The sequence below is a fragment of the Fukomys damarensis genome, unplaced genomic scaffold, assembly GCF_012274545.1.
Source record: "Fukomys damarensis isolate Sample0158 unplaced genomic scaffold, DMR_v1.0_HiC HiC_scaffold_19, whole genome shotgun sequence".
Taxonomy (NCBI): Eukaryota; Metazoa; Chordata; class Mammalia; order Rodentia; family Bathyergidae; genus Fukomys; species Fukomys damarensis.
This window is the reverse complement of record NW_022900931.1, coordinates 10,990,081-11,006,932: the sequence shown is the minus strand read 5'-3', so window position 1 is coordinate 11,006,932 and position 16,852 is coordinate 10,990,081. Positions and strand designations below refer to the sequence as shown.

General features: G+C 47.9%; 1 protein-coding gene across 2 annotated transcripts; it reads right to left on the bottom strand.

The window, feature by feature from the left end:
* Positions 1-638: 638 nt before the first annotated feature.
* Positions 639-16,101, bottom strand: Gprc5a (G protein-coupled receptor class C group 5 member A). 2 transcript variants are annotated; one of them, XM_010638400.2, is made up of 4 exons: positions 15,799-16,096; positions 3,711-4,639; positions 1,816-1,874; positions 639-1,543 (listed from the first exon to the last, which is right to left on the bottom strand). In XM_010638400.2, the coding sequence occupies exons 1-4, from the start codon at positions 15,939-15,941 to the stop codon at positions 1,451-1,453; spliced, it is 1,224 nt and encodes a 407-aa protein (XP_010636702.1). In that variant the 5' UTR covers positions 15,942-16,096; the 3' UTR covers positions 639-1,450. The 2 variants fall into 2 exon arrangements, with proteins under 2 accessions (XP_010636702.1, XP_033622156.1); XM_033766265.1 differs by lacking the exon at positions 1,816-1,874 and having other exon boundaries at positions 15,799-16,101.
* Between the last annotated feature and the right edge of the window lie 751 nt (positions 16,102-16,852).

Genomic DNA, 16,852 nt, shown 5'->3' with positions numbered 1-16,852 from the left:
TTTTTTTTTTTTTTTTTTTTTTTAGTGTTGAGACAGGGTCTCGATCAATTGCCCAGGCTGGGCTCAAACTTGTGATCTCTTGCCTCAGCCTCCCAGACTGCTGGGATTACAGGCCTGTATCACCACACCCAGCTGTAAATAATACTTTTGGGGTCCATTGTCTGCCTAGAGATACTGTGAGCCAATTCTACCAAACAAGAGCTCCGGATCTGCCCTCTCCTGTGACCAAACCTCAGATAAAACATGAGACTGGCCCTGAGGTGGCTCTGTCTTCCTGGGGCTGCCAAGGCTGCCACACCGCTCTCTGCTGCAGCCGTACCTCAGGACCCATGACCATTCCCGGCTCCCTTACCCTTCACAGCCTCAGAACCTGGGCCTTCAGTCATCTTTCAAATAAAAGGGGAAGGAGGGACATGAGAGAAGCCATGGGCCTAGGCTGCAGCTCCAACTTGAAGCCCAACAGGGGAACCTGCATTGCCTACCACCTGTGCTGCTGCTGCTGCTGTACCAAATGTCACCACCAAGGCTGGGGTGTCATTCAGTGTTAGGGCACTTGCCTAGCATGCATAAAAACCTGGGTTCAATCCCTAGCACCTTAAAAAAAAATGAAAAGAAGAGGGAAGAAAGGAACAGTCCCTGCCACATCTTTATTGCGTATCCAGATGAATAACTTACCACCCAACAAACATTCCCCAAGTGCAGACAATGCCCAGGTACAGAATTTGGGAGGTGAGCAAAGCACAAATCTATTTACAGAGACTGAGGGACAAGGGGTGGGAGAAAGATCTACACCAGGAACGGATGGCAAGGAGAAGCTCGGCTTGTCCATACCAGTGAGTTCTGGAAGGACACCCTGCAGAGCCCAAGGGTGCAAGTCCATTGGGGGGCTGACAGCAAGCCAGGGCTTGTACAAGAGGGGCACCCTGTGAGCTGCTGCTGGGGAGCTTCCCAGGCCACACAGGAGGAGCAGCTTTACGGTGACCCCTAGCCTGGCCTGGGTAGAAAGGCAGGCTGGCTTCCAGGGTAGAATTAGACGGTATGGGCTGAGACTCAGGTTGGCTGGTTTTGCTCAAATATGCCGCTCTGCTCTGGGCCAAGCAATCCTCATGAAACCCGCTCTGAGTTAGATGAGCCCGCTCCCAAAGCTGCGCAAGCCAGCGTGTGGTCAGGTGACCAAACCTCTAATCACACCGAGAGAATAGGAAGAGTCTGACCCTGAGTTGACCAAGACTTCCACTCCACAGAGGTATCCTAAGTATGGGACAAAGGAAAAGCATGACACTGCAAAGAACTGGAGTCTTATTGGCCACCATCAGCACCAACAGCAGTGGCCGGGCTGAGAGGCAGTGAGCCCTCCTGTGGCGGACGTTCTGTACAGTTCCAGAAGATTCCGGATTCAGTCCACAGCCCTTGGGGCTCCCCACTGCGTCTGCCACTCTTCAGAACAGAGTTATCTGCCCTCTTTCCTTCCTTCATAATTATTGTAAGGGCTGGGCTGAGCCTGGGCCCGTGGGATGGAGAAATCTTTCTGAGGAGACCGGTTCTGAAAAAGAAGCAACCATATCATGAAACCCACACAGTTCCCCGCCATTTCCACAGATCTCCAATCAAGGCAGGAGTCTAATTTCCTTCCCCTCTTCCTGGTCCCTCCCAGCCCCCTCCCTGTGTCCACCCAGATAGCAAGGATGAATGAAGACAGGTCATCTCTCAAGGTGGCCACTTAGGAGCCATCAGAATGGTGCCAACTTCTGCTGCCAAAGGGCAAATGTCCCTGGGATGTGAATGCTGTTTACAGGAAAGAGAAAGAGCAGTCACCTGTAGCTGGAAATGGGTGGAGTAAGGAGCATACAACGCATCAGGGGACTCTTCAAAGCCTGAAACAGAGGGAGATGAGAAATTAACCCATTGGGGGCCCCACCTTGCTCTTGCATTGCTTGGGGTGTCCGTGTCAGCTTGCCTCTTTGTCTCTCTAGTGGACTTCGGGATTCTTTCCGGAGAGGCTGTCCTCAAGCCCGGAAATGAGGCTCCAACCAAGCACAGTGCTGGCCGAGTAAACGCTTAGCAATGTGTGATCACCAAGGAAAAAGCCCTTTTCCAAACTGTGGGCCAGCAGCCCCGCCTTATTCTAGCACCACGGTAAAAGCACACTTGAAAAGTTATTTTTAAAATACTTTCCCATGGAGAGCTGACCAGAGGTGGAACCTAGAGCAAATCTCAGCGGGGATTTTCAGCCACTCCCTCAACTGCCTGAGGAGGAAAACAAAGGAAGAATTTATGAGCAACTGGTTTCTATGTAATTGGGGGGAAAACCAGGGGGATTGAAACTTGGAAACAAGAGTCAACACATGCCGTCTTCATTAAGGCAGTTTTAGCCAGTTCATTTATTTCCCAGCAAATTTCCTGCCCAATATGCTCAATAAACACTTCTATATGTGAGATACTGTGAAGAGTGTAAGGATCTCTAGAACCACCCCTGCCCTATGGCTCACCCAAGACTCGGCAATACATGACAAGCACAAATACCCAGTGAATGAAACACTCTGATAAGAGCATTGCAAAGTTCAGTGGAAAATGCAGCCAGAGCAATTCCTGCGGGAGACGGGGATGCTCAGTTCTGGGGAAGGAGAAAGAAATCCAAGTCAGGCAGAGCCAGCCACATCTTCACCCCGACACAGAGGCAGGGGGAGCAGCATGGAAGTCTCCCTCGGGGCCGCAGGATGTGATGGATCCATCGGGAGTGAGCAAGGAGAGGCCCCGTGGGGAGAAGAAGCTAACAGTGGCCCCAAAAATGAAAGGCAAGAAGCAGTCGGTAGGAAAGGATAACAAGGAGCCGAAGAGTAAGGTGACAGAGGGAAGCCCCAGTTATGCACAGGAGGGCTGGCGTGGTAGAAGATCCTCTCCCGTTCTCCCCACCTCCAGGCTTCACCTGCCCAGGAAAGAGGCCAAGGCCCCAGGGACAAGCCCCGGGTTCTAAGAGAAAAGAAAAGACCTCCATTTAGCTGGAGCTGAGAAGCAGGCTTTGAAGGTCTCTCCTTCCTGTCCAGCATCACACACGTGCACACACATTGCTGTGATTACATTCTAGGATCAGTGCGCTCCCTGCAAACCGGTGAACAGATCCCTGCAGGCCAGGGCAGTTTCCAGCTCTTAGCACAACATCAGCAAAGGCATCTGGCTTCTCACAATGCCAAGCAGGAGCAAAACTCATTGAATTCTTTAATGTTGTGTATGATCTCTCCCCTCCCTGCCTCCCACTGGGCCTGAGACTCCCTGGGCAACTTCAGGAAGATCTCTGCTGGTCTGTGACAAAGGACTCTTTCCTCTCCCATATTCTGATCACTTTGTGATCACAGCCTGGCTCTCTGCACTGGAACTTACAAAGGTTCCATGTTTCTGGAAGCAATGTCTACTTATCTTCTACATAAAGTACACCGGAGTTGCTCGCTAGGATTTTTTTTTTTCCTCTCCTTTGCCCTATCTCATGTCAATTCAGAGAAACCTACATGGTGTTGTGTAGAAAGGACTACAGGAAAGCCCCAAAGGACAGCTCTGGTTCTACTTGTCTCCAGGCAAGTTAGGAGAAACTTTTAAGCAGGGTGGAGAACCTCTCTGTTCTCTCAGATGCCTAATCTGGAAAAATCCTGCATGTTCTCTACAGTGAGATCATACAGTCCCACCCCATCTTTCCACCACTAGTGTCTCATTCCTACCTGGAGTGATTTCCTCTTGAGTGTAGGCTTTGTTCTCTGCACCATGGCTCTGCTTCATGTGTTGAGGTTTACAAAAAGCATCTTCCACTGGGTAATCCATGGGGCTTTGCTGCTTTGGGAGCAGCAGAAACTCAGGTAAGACATAAAACAACAGGAAAACCCAGCCATTGACAACCAAGGCCGTGCCGAGGATGGCATCATCCCATCTGGGGTCGAGGGAGGAAATCAAGAGCAAGACGATCCACACCACCCAGACGGCGATGGAGAGGATCATGGTGAGGCATATGTGGGCCCCGTGTCTCTTCCAGCTGGCAAAGGGGCCACAGAAGACGAAGAAGGACACGAGGAAGGTCAGCAGCATCAAAAAGAAGACGTAGATGAGCAGCATGACAAAGTCTTCGTTGCGACGAGGGAGAGGGAGCTCAGAAAAGATATTGACGTTGGTCCTGTTCATGCTGAGGACAATGTACTCAACAGCGATGACATCCTGCACCAAGCTGAAGCCCAAAGCCAAGCCCAGAATCACCAGCCAGGACAGAGGCCTCCTCCCACGTACGAGCTTGGTCAAGTGGAAAGCATGGGCCAGGAGGCAGGAAAAGCAGATGGCAAAGAGGACGCCGAAGAGGAAGAAGCGGGTGGGCCCCGTGCCCCCGTCCAGTTTGATGATGAAGGCAAAGGTGAGGCCGAAGATCCCTAACACACCCAGGAGGAAGAGAAACTGGGTCGGGAGCATCTTGCGCCTGTTAGAGTCCTGCACCTTGCAGACGAGGGCCAGGAGGGCCAGCATGAAGGCCACCGAGGTCGCCGCCCCCACCGCAGCGAGCGTCTCGAGGCCGATGCCCCAGCCTGTGGCCAGATCACAAAGTCTGTGGTACCTGGAGTCCAGGTTTGAGCGGCAGCCCTTGGGGGCGAGTGTGGTCATTCTGGTCCTGCAGAAAAGCAAAGCGGGATAAGGGTGAGTCTTAAAACTCCCAAGGCCAGAGAACCGAAGAGGATGAGGGCCGCATTTAGCCCGTTTTGTCTTAACTGCTACTTTTTTTTTTTTTTTTTTTTTTTTTTGTACTGAGGATTTAAACCAGGGCCTTTGCAATAAACTATGTGCCAGCCCTTTTTATGTTTTATTCCCAGAGCGCTGGGATTACAGGTGTGCGCCACCACACCCAGCAAATTTGCTACCTTAAACTACTGGTTTTTCCCTACCTCTTGTGGCAAATTCAGAAGATAAGGGAAGGGAAGAAACACATCCGCCCACCCTATTTAACTGTGTGGCTCTTCAGCTCAAGGCCAGAGGACCCAGCGTTCTATAAAGGCAGGCAGTCCAGAGCCTCATATCAAAAAAAAATATCGCAAATAACCTGCCAGCGTCCCGGTATTTTAGGCTAGTGTTTTCTTAGGGATTTGTGGACACAGAAACAGCTAAGCTTGACGTTAACACTTGAATCAGAGTTGATCAGTCTTGAGTCTTTTTCCACCTTTGGCTCCATTTCACTTGTAAGCAGTCCATGGATGGCAGGAGTTATCAGAACCCCAGATTTGTCTAAGGAAGGCCTAACGTTCACTTCTGAGCCCAGCATCCTCTTCTTTGACTCTGCTGTCTCATATCGGGAGGTTTTTTCCCTCTCTTTAGATTTGCAAGGGTGGCTCAACTATTGCTGAAAAGCTATGGGAGGAGGCAGCCTCTCGACAACCAGCCCTAAATTAGCTACCTGTACAGAGAGAGGACCTAGGTAACACAAAAACACTGGTATCCAACAAAATTTTTACTAACACATCTGCGGTTACTGGGTTAGGAGTCAGATTTTGACTTCCAATCACTGCGCATAGAAAATTAGCCTAATTTCATAGAAACCTTGTGAGGTAAAAATTACCCCTATTTTACAGATAAAGAAACTGAGACGGGAAGATGTCAAGTTACAAGATACACACACACACACACACACACACACACACACACATATACAAATATACATTTCTTTTTTTTTTGAAGTGCTAGGATGGACCTTGTGCATCCTAAGCAAGTGCTCTCCCACTGAGCTACAACCTCAAACTCCTGAATCCCAGACTATTTGGGTCCAGGATCCACACTCTCAACCACTACTAGTGCTCTCACATAGATGAGTTCTACCTACGTGGCCTTGAAACGCAGTCTGTGCCTCCCCACCTCCTCCTCCCTTTCTCCTGAGATGCCCGTTATGGTCCCAGTTGCACTTTTGGTTCTACTCCAAGAAGGCTAGGAGCCCCCACTCAACAGATTTCCACAGCCAGGTAATAAACTCGCCCGCTTGGGATAGGCAGGAATGAATCCCAGGTGTCCTGTAAATGGCTTCCTACACCTTGGTCCTTAATCCCTCAGTGAAATCCTCCCTCCTTCACCCTACACCCTCCTTGCACATTTTCATCTACTCTTTGCACAGGCAAACGTGTCATCTAAATCCTAGAGATTCAGGGAACAATGAGAAGATAAATTAGGAAACTGGAAGAGAAAGGAGTTTCCACTCTTCCTCAAAACTAAGGGCTCTCAAAATCCAAGGTCAGTGTAAGGAAAGCTGTTGGAACTCAATAGTGCTAGACATAGCTATAGCCCTAGTAGTTTCTGAATAAACTGTGCATTTTGTCTGGATTATTTTACGGCTTATAATCTTCTAATACACTCTTCCTTTTGTTTTCTTATGTGTTATTCATGCATGGAATCTTTTTTCCTTAGTCTTAATTTTCTGGTGAGATGGCTCAATGATCAGTGAGCAAAGGACATCAAAGCCAGGAAAGGAAGCTCATGGAGGCTGTGGAGATGCATAATAAATCCCCTCAGCCTTCTCTCTAGTCAAACAGGGACAGACAATGTGCAGCAAGAAATCAGAAACAAGCCTAGAGTGGTGACATGCACTGTAATCCCAGCACACAGGAGGCTGAGGCAGGAGGACTGCAACTTCAAGGCCAACTTGCCCTATAATGAGTCCCTGTCTCAAAACATCAAAAATAAAAGAAAATGGAAGGAAGAAAGGAAGGAAAGAAGATAAGATTTAATGTTTTCCATGCTGGGTTTTGGTCTTGCTTTGATCCAATTCTTTGTTTTTTGGAATGGGAATATTTCTTCTGTACCATTGTATCCTGGGATTCTGTAACTTGTGTTTTTGTGTGTTTTGTGGGGTTTGGTTTTGTTTTTTGTTTTTTGTTTTTTCTTTTGTGGTTTTTTTGTTTGTTTGTTTTATAGAGGTTCACAGCTAAGAGCTTGCCTTGAGTCTCAGAAGAGACTTTGACTTTTGAGAAGTGCTGGAACTGTTGAGACCTTGGAGATGGGATTACTGCATTTCTGTATTGCATTAGGTGGAATAACGAGCTTGCTACTGTCTTTATTTGGCTATTAAGTATGATTTAAGCAGATGTGTTTGCATGTTGAGCTGGCAAGGGGCACGATGTCAGTTACGCTTGTCAACTAGATTGGCTCAGGGTCCACCTAGGGGATCAGTAGAGCACACTTCTGGGTGTCTGGGTGGGTCATGGGGTGTCGTGTTGGGGTCTGTAGCTGGTCCTTGGCCCTTTCCTGTCTGTTCCCAGCTCTCTTTCCAGCCATGATGCAGCCTTGCCCCATAACTTCTTCCACAGTGATGTTTCTGTCTTGGAGCCAGCTGACCAGACCACAGATTGGATTCTCTGAAGCTGCAAGCCAAATAGGCCTTTCTCCTTTACAAGCTGTGTGTGAAGAGTAAGGGATAGCGATGAAGCTCAGTGGTTCAATCCCCAGTGCCACTAAAATTTTTTTAAAAGTGCAAAATCATCTTTTCAGTTAGATGAGATATTCATACCAGAATTATTTTATTCAAATAGCAATTAGGAAAATCAGATAGACAGACAGAAAGGTGCCACACATACACACACACACAGACACACCTATATTAAAGCTGGGTGTGGTGTCACATGCTTACAATCCCAGCACTCAGGAGGCTGAGGCAGGAGGATTGCTGTGAGTTCATGTCCAACCTGAAACACTCAGACCTTGCCTCCAAAAAAAGTGCATATTATGTATATGTTAGAATGCTATGTGTGGTGTTTTAGAATAAAACAATACCAGATAAAGTTTAAATATGCCTTTTAGACTTTTTTAGTAAAATTTGGTTCTCTGAGCTTAACTTAATTTTTATAGTTATTCATTCAACAAAATTTACTGCTACAGTTAGAATTAGATTTATCCCTCACCACCACTCCCAACCATTATGAAACTTGATCCCTAATGTGAAGTATTGAGGTGGTAGAAATTTAATCAACTATGGTGTTCAGAGCTGGGGCCTTTGAGAAGCAATTAGGTTAGTTAAGGTCATTAGCATAGAGCTCCTGGGAGTGTTTGATTCCTGGTGGCTTTGTGAGAGGGCAGAGCCCAGAAGAAGCACACAATAGACCTGACTGTATTTCTTTGTTGTTGTTGTTGTTGTTTGTTTTTGGTTTTTTGAGACAGGGTCTCACTATGTAGTTAAGACTGACCTGAAACTCACTATGTAGCCCAGGCTGGTCTCATCCTCCTGCCTCAGCCTCCCAAGTGCTGGGATTACAGGTGTGCACCCCCACTCCTGACTCTGACTGCATTTCTTACTGTGTCATGATGCCTGAGCTGCCAGCAAGGCCATCACGGGATGCAGCCCCTCACTCTTGGACCATGAGCCAAAATTTTTCCTTAATAAAGATATTCTGCCTCAGGTATTTCATTACAGCAGTGAAAACAAACTGATAGGTTTCCAGAGCCTCCTTATGTGCTAATCACTACTCTAGTTCTCAGTGGTAAAGGGAAAGCAGACATGTCCCCTAGCACAGTTAGAGAGATAGACACACGGTTCCCACTCCAGCCACAGAATTTCCACCCATGTCTTTCACTGTGGATCTCATCCGCACGCCCAACCCTATTGGACCTTACACCAACGCCACCTCTATCTCTACTGAAGGCCCAGCATGGACAAAAGCCTGGGTCATGGACCATCTCTGCAGGGTGAGGCAACTGAGGAACAGGAGGGAAAGGAAACAGATTTGGACACAAGCAACCCCTGAAATGCGAGTACCCCAAGTTGCACCTGCCTTGCCCCTGAAGGTCCCTGTGGTGAAATGAGAGAGGGCTCACCCTTGTTCACACCACAAATGTGTAAGAGAAAGAGATCTGTTCAGGGGCAATAGGGAAAGGGAAGGTACAAGGGCTATGAACTTCAGTTGTTTCATGTCTCCACACCTCAGATGAATCACCAGGGTGGCATCTCGCAGGAAAGGTGTTTCCCTTTATCCTTTGTTCTTTCACCTACCAAGGCTCCCTGCCAATTCCTCTCTGCCATCCCTCGAGGTATTGCTGTCAGTGGACGAGGGGCTGTTATGTAACTCCCGACGATCGCGAAGGACTCTGAACCTGATGACTCTAGGCTCTGGCAGAGGTGGGTGGAGCATCTGCCTAAGTCAGCTCCACTGCCGGACAAGGGACAGGAAGGCGGAACCCGGACCTAGCTTGGACCTACGGCCCTGCCCTTCTTGTGCGGCTGCGCAGATCCAACAAAAGCAATGCCAATGAGTAGTGGGGCGGAGAGAAGAGAAAACCCAATTCCCCTCGTTTTAGCTCCACCTCCCTCCTCCCAGTCAAGCAAGGAAGACAAACAGCCCACGAAATGCCTTTAAAACATTAAAAAACAAACAAGCAAGCTAAGCAGATATGGTGGCACACACCTATAACCCCAGCACTCGGGAAACTGAGGCAGGAGGATTACAACTCTGAGGCCAGCCCAGATTACATATTGAGACTCTGACCTGGGGGAAAAGAAACTTCTATTTTTTTCATTATAAACTGTTTTATTGCTGGAGCCCGGATACCTATGACTTGTTTTCAATAAGTATCAACATAGGATGAATTTTGCCTCAACTAATTCCCCACCCCACCCACTAGATTATTTTTAAGTAAATCCCAGATATCATATAATTTTATCCATAAATATTTTAGTACATCTCTCTAAAATATTAAAAACTCCTTCTTAGCCAAAGTTTTAACAATAAGCTCTGTAATATCAAATGTCCAGTTAGGATTTGGGGGTTTTGTTCACTTCTTGGTACTGGGCTTTGCACGGGGACCTCATTCCTGCTAGCCATGCCCTCACCCACCAAGCCAGGCCTCCAGCCCCACCATGCCTTTTGCAAAAGCCTCTTAGTGAATACAATTTATCTGAGTAATTTTTTTGGAATTACCATTGTAACTCACCACCATTAAGCCTCCTCCACCCACCCCTTCCCCAGCTCAAAGGGTCTGAAATGTCATAAGCACTTTGCATCAGAAAAGTAAAATTCCCCAAGGCCAATAACAAGCCAGCCTGCATTGAAAAGGTGCTGGGACCCAGAGAACAGTCCAGAGGAGTGAAAGAGGCTGGGAAGGTGGGTGGACAGGGTCATAGTTCTGAGAAACTGAAATCACTTGGTGCTGCCTTAAACCCCTTTGGAATGAGTCTGGGCTACAAGAAAGGTTTTTTAAAAATCAAATGGTTGGAGAGAAGAAGATGGAAAGGAGAAAAATAGAAGAGTAGGAAGACGGAAGTGAAGTGGGGAGGCAATGCCTGGGCTCATCCTCTCGCTTTTTGTTACTCCAAACCTTCAGAAAGAATGCGTTTTAGGTACCACAGTGTGTGGGGGCCGCGTTTAACCTCTCAGAATCTCTGTCCCCTCTGCTCATGCCCACGCCCCCGCTGTGCAGCCCTGCAGACATAGACACCTCCAGATCTTGCTGTCCCATCCCTTTGGTCTCCTTCTTGCCCCATCTCTGGCCACCACGAGTGTGGGCCACAGACATCTAACCAAAGCCCAAACCATGGCTGCAGGGAAGCTTGCAGTATCTGAGAGCAGGTCACAGGAAGGACAGGAGTGGAAAGGTCAGCTGAAGGACAAGGCCAGAGGTTGCTGCAGCAGTGCTGACCCCAGTCAGGGACTTGACAACAAGACTTCATTAGCCTCCCGCATCGTTTCCAACCTGAGATGCCTCTTCCACACCAGAGAGATGGGGAAGGCACCCCAGGCTGCTGATGCTTAGGCCTGGGAGGCTGCCCTGGCTAAAAGATCTGTTCTTCCTCTTTACGAGATTTACCTCATTCTGTCCTCTAAAAACAAAGACCTTCCTCTTAAGACTGCCTTGGGAATGACATTAAGTAACTTGAGTGTTTGTTGAAACTGAGCCTTTCCATCATCTCAGCCAAATAAATTTGTGATTTTCTAGGGTTTCAATATTTTCCTCTATTCTCAAATCCATCATTTAATCAGTAGTAATAACAGTAGTCATGGGTCGGGGATTTAGCTTAGTGATTCTGCCACCTGTCTCACAAGCACAAGGACCCGAGTTCGATCCCTAGTATGGGGGGGGGGCATTAGTCACAATATCGTGACAAGCAAAGATAATGACAACTCCTACCACACACATCCTGAGCCAGGGGCTTGGCTGAGTGTTTATGTTTTAGCACCACATATTGTTAGATGTTTTTACACATATTATCAAATTTAATATCCCTGCACTCTGTTTATAGGACTACTCCTGGAGAGATGAAGCTATATGTTCAGGGTCACAGGAGAAGGGGACTGTGCCGTGAAGAGTGACAGTCATGATCCAGTCTTTCACTCCATCTCCCCACCCTAAAGCCCTGCTCCCTAAAGCTGTTCTCCCTTCCCCCAGCCTCTCTCCATTTACCCCATCAGAGTAAAGCTCTTGCTTGCTGAGAAGTCTCCTAAACAAGCAATCCTACATTTCTTGTCACTCTTCCTTTCAATCAAGAAGCATTTAAACGTGTAGTTTGCGCCGGGCACCATGCTAAGTGTGCACACCATGTGCATCAGTGCGGCCACGACTCTTTGGGGACACGTGGCATCGGTCACAGCAACAGACAACGTAGGGATCACAGAGCACAGGGAACGCTGGGTGCATGTGGAAAACCTGTCCTACCTCAAGCCGGGGCACTTTAGAGAGGAACCCCAGGAGAAAGGGCAAGAAAGAAGAACAAACAGAACAGCAGACGCTTTGTATGAAGGCAGAAGAGGGAGGACCTGAGACATGGAAGAAAGCAGGCTAATTCCTAGACTTCCAGTTTAGGCACCTGAGTGCCGCCATCATCCCACGGGAGGCGGGGAGGTTGGACCGGAGACAAATGCAGGACATGCAAATGGAGCCGTCTAGAAATGACAAGGGCTAAGTCTTCCTGAGGGTTTACTCTGAACCCCGTACGCTTTCATTTAATCTTTACAACAGACCTACTATTGTGCCCCCTTTTTACAGCTGAGGAAACTGAGGCACAAAGAAATTAAATCATTTCCTCGAGACTATGTGATGCTTAAAAGCATGTGAATCTTCCAAGAGCATTTTCTATCTGGAGAGGAATTTGATTCTAATTTTTTTAATTGAAACATTCACCATGTTTTTTGAACACACTTCCATTTTTTGAACGTGTGTAATGAGTCAGTACCAGGGCTGTCTAGCCTATCAGGCAACAAGCTTCATAAGAGAATAAAACAGACCTGTTTTTTGGCACCCTCCTCGCTCCGTGCTTTGCACAGTGGTTGCTGAGCAAATATTTTGGACTGAGAGCGTCCACTGAATATTTACCCAAAGCAAGTTATTTATTAGCAAGTTTGAGTAATGGGGAGGAAAAGCTTTTGAGGATGAATTACACTGAGGCTAATCCTCGTATTTTTGCCCAGGCTAAATTCTTCTTAGGGAGGAGTCCCACAGGAATTTCTGTGCCCCTGATGAAGGATTAGTTAGTTCTAGGGGAAAATATACACAGAGAAATCTCTGAGATCCCCTGTTCTGAGCAGCCACCCCAGTTCTGATGACATAAGATTGATGCATCATGACAACATCAGATGAGTGGCGTATGACCAGCACCACTGAGTTGAGTTTCCATAGTTACTGAGAGAAAATAAACCACCACGGCACTGCAGGCAGGCCAAAACAAGTGTCATGACAACGTTCATTCCACTTTCCTCACTTCCGGGCAGTTTCCTGGGCACATTACTATCTTCTGGCCATTCTGAACAGAGCATGCAAACTTTAATCTGAATATAAAATAAAATAATTGGAAATCATTTTTTAACTTAAGATTCTGAATGAAGCTTCCTAGTCTCCTAGGGTCAGAATTCTGAGACATGAAATTTCCGGCAAATAGGAGAATAAAGCGAAGTCATCTACTGATATCTGAAATCTCCTCAAATTCACTCGTTTAAACACAGATTTCAAAATAGAAGGGAACCTAGAGGAGGAGGGAAAGGAGAGGAGGCGGGAAATGAGATTAAAGGAGGGGAAGTTATGTTGTGTACACGTGCCAAGCCCCTTCAAGGAACATGACATTTTTAAAAATTAAGGATAAAACATTTACATTAGATATAATAAATCCAAATTTAGACTTATTACTTCTGGGGGCCGGGGGTTTGGCTCAGTAGTTCTGCCTGCTCACAAGTGCAAGGGCCTGAGTTCGATCCCGGGTACCAAAAAAAAAAAGTCAACTTATCACCTCTCCTTAAAAGCTTGTGGATGGCATGACTATCTACTTGGTTGCCTGGTAGATCTAAAAATACAATATACACAGGCAAATGGGGAAGAGCAGATCATTTATCCTAAAATTAGATGACAACAGCTAGCAACTACTATTGCAATAAATGTAAATAGTGACTTTTATTTTGAGAACACTAAATTAAATTATTATATCCACAAGAACCTCATCTAAAACAAAGGAATTGAGAAACACTGAAACATGTGAAGGAAAAAAAAATTAATGCAAAAGAAAGAATACTCATATTTATTACCATTTATCTAACAGGCATTATGAGTCAGGCACAAAGTTAAATAGCCTGCTGAAGATAAAAGAATTAAGCAGGAATTGAGATTTGAGTGACACACAAAGTTGTAGACAAGACAAAAAAAGGTATTATATGGACCCAAAAGCTTGCTTCATGATTAGGAATACCATGTTGAAGATAAAACCATCATTAACTTTCATGCACCAAGTAATGTAGCACTAAAATATTAAAACAAAAACTATCAATAGAGGAGAAACCAAAATAAAGACTTTAAAGACTTTAAATATTTCATTATAAATCCTTGGCAGATGAAATACACAAAATGAGTAATATTATAGTACATGTTTATAAATGTTTTATGGACACTCCACATGGGAAATACTCTATCTTCATTACTTTTTAGATCTCTATGGTTAATCATATAATTCAGATCCTCTTTATTAGTGGTCAGCAAACATATGTTCTACCAAGGGACAATAAGCAGCTTTGTAAGCCACCCCCTTCCAGCATGCAAGCTGACAAGTGAGCATCCATGCACTCCCATAAAACCTGATTAGAAAAGAGAACGTGAGCTACATCTGGCCCATAGACCATCGTCTTCCACCACTGCTTTACACAACTGCTTCTGTGTCATGGGATATTGACCAAAAACTGAGCATATTTTAGAACACAAAGGAAAATCCAAAATTCTAAAATAAGAAATGTACAGATCACATATTCTGAACCCAGTGCTGTATAAACAGGAATAAAAGTAGAAACAAACACAGCTACTCCGAAAGTCAAATGCCCCCTTGAATAAAAACCTCTGATTTATCCTTTACTGTACGTAAATACCACAGCATTTCCTCAAGCTCAATCTGTAGATTTTTAAATAGCTGTGGACCCAGAATGAGGAGAATAAAATCACACAGTCAAAATTTTTCTCCACTGTCTGTAAATCTTCATTTACCACTAAGGAATAGAATATTTTAAAAGCAGCTTCTAAAGAAGACTGCCACACCAGGTGTGGTGACACATGCCCATAATCCCAGCATTGGGGAGGCTGAGGCAGGAAGATTCCTACAAGTTTGAGGCCAGCCTGGGCTACATAGCTAGTCCAAAGCCAGCCTGAATTACATAGGGAGATCCTGTCTCAAAAAACAAAAGCAAACAAACAAACAAACATACATAGATAAACAAGATGCCTAAGGGCACATGTGCAGATATAGAGGAGCTAGACTCTTAACACAGGAAAGGAGCTTGAGGTCTCCCCAGGGCCCCTTGTGAGGAGCCCAGGCCATCGCCTGAGGATAGGTGCGTGTCCCTGCGCAGGCCTAATGACAAGCCGGCTCCTGGACCCCAGGTTGAGAGCTCTTCTTAGGAGGCCACACCCCACCGTTCTGCTCAGTCCTTTCTGCCCAGGAGCCCTCCCGCTCCACACCCTTGAAGGAGCCACTTCTGGCTCTAGGTTCTGCCTCTCCACCCTTCCTCCCCTGCATCCTTCCCTCCACAGCACCGCACCCTCCCTGTGCTGCGGGCCTGGATCTGACACAGCTACCGAACCCCCTTCCGGAACAACCTGCTACAGGGGTTGACTGAGAGGGGCCCTCCAACGGATGTGGTGCTGAGCAAACCCACTGAGGAGGACCCTGGCCTGCCAAGGGGCCAGGAAGAAAGTCAGGGAAGCCCCTCCAACCTTGTCACCTGCAGCCACAGACCCAGGCTGTTTTCTGGCCCTTCCCCAGGGCACCAGAGGGCCGTCTTGGGCATCGAGGCTCTTCCCAAGCACTACCTCGCTGTCGGAAGAAGGTGGGTGCCCAAGGAAAGAGGGGAGCCGAGGGAAGGAGAAGGGGGTGTGGCAGCCTCTTCCTTCCCAGAGGAGGAAATACTGGCGCTCCCCACCCCGCTCACAGAGCAGAGTGGTGGCTCCTAGGTCTATTCTTCAAACTCCAGAAAGGCTGCTTGTAGCCGAAGAACAAAATAAGCGGACACTTTCCCTTCTGGGTACAGCAGCGGCTGCCACCCACCTCCTCCCACCTGTCCCCACCACCAGGCCCAGGCCCTTCCTCCTCAAATATCTTTCTCCCTTTCTCTTCTTCCTCCAAAGCGACCCCTGAGCTGCTCTCCTCCTGCCTGGCCAGGATTCCCTCTGCTTAGAGTTCGCAGGGTGGACCCTGGTGCTCTTCTCACCCTCTGCCTGTATTCTACCCCGGGAGGCCCAGAAGACCAATTCTGAGTCAGTCAAACTAGAAGGACTGGGCTTGTGCCCGTGTGTCCGGCGCTGTCCCCGCGGCGTCCGCCCGGCCCGCGCCCCACTCCTCACCCCAGCGGAGAGCTCAGCGGTAGCCCTGGAGTCCGGAGGTGGATCGCGCCCTCGCCTCGCTGTGCAGCGCAGTTATAAAGGCTGCGGTCCCGAGGGTGAGCGCAGGGACAAGGGGCGGAGAGTCGGGGAGAGGACACGCCCATCCCAGCCCCAGGGCGCTCCTGCTGTTGTGCAAAGTAAGTCACCGTGCCAGGGCGTGAACCATAAAGGCTCCAGATGTCAGAACCACAGTCGCTTCTGCAGCTGTCGGGCTGGGAACCTGGCTCTCCTGGACCCCAGCTGGTCCTGAGCTCCGGATTCGCTGTCACCTGAGGGGGAAGCCACGCCCTCCCCCCCACCCGCACACCTGTTCTTGAGAGCAAGAACCAACCAGCCAGACCTAGCAGTGCTTGCTGATCTCCAGGGATAGGTCGGGCCTTCTCCACCTTCCCTTCCTCAGCCTCTCTCCAGGCATCAGATTAAAGGGGGTGCACCTTCTCCAGCTCCCCTGCCAAAGCCCCGTAAAAGCCCAAAAATGTTCCAGGCCTGCTCCAGGGTTATCTCCGCAAGGCCACTTGTCCCAGCTGCTGCCAGATAACCCATCTCGATCTCTGATCTCTGATCTCTGCGTTCCTGTTTCCCCCAAGACTCGAGGATGCAAGCTGATGGGAACCTGGCGCCAGATAAAATGATGAAATAAAGGAATTTGCCTTCTGTGTCTGGCTCCCCCTCCCTCTGCTCGCTCCCCACGCCTCTTCAGCTGTCAAGCTGAATCTCTAAAACTTGCTTTTGTTTACTAGTCAAACAATCCTGGAGTGGGTGTTTCTAGGTGTCAGGGCCCTGCTAGGTTCTACCCCACTGCCTCCTGGGAAGGCAAGGACCCCGTGACCTTAAGGTGCTCCTCCGCCGCCCATGAATTAATGGGGAAGGCCTAGTGCTACCCAGATTGCTCCCCATGTCTAGAGCGCTATTGCAATGTGACACCTCCTGCTCACACAGGCCCTGGGTTCAATCTCCAGCACCAAAACAAAGCACTGTGTCTTCAGAGACCGTGCCTCCACCTGTACTAGGTTTT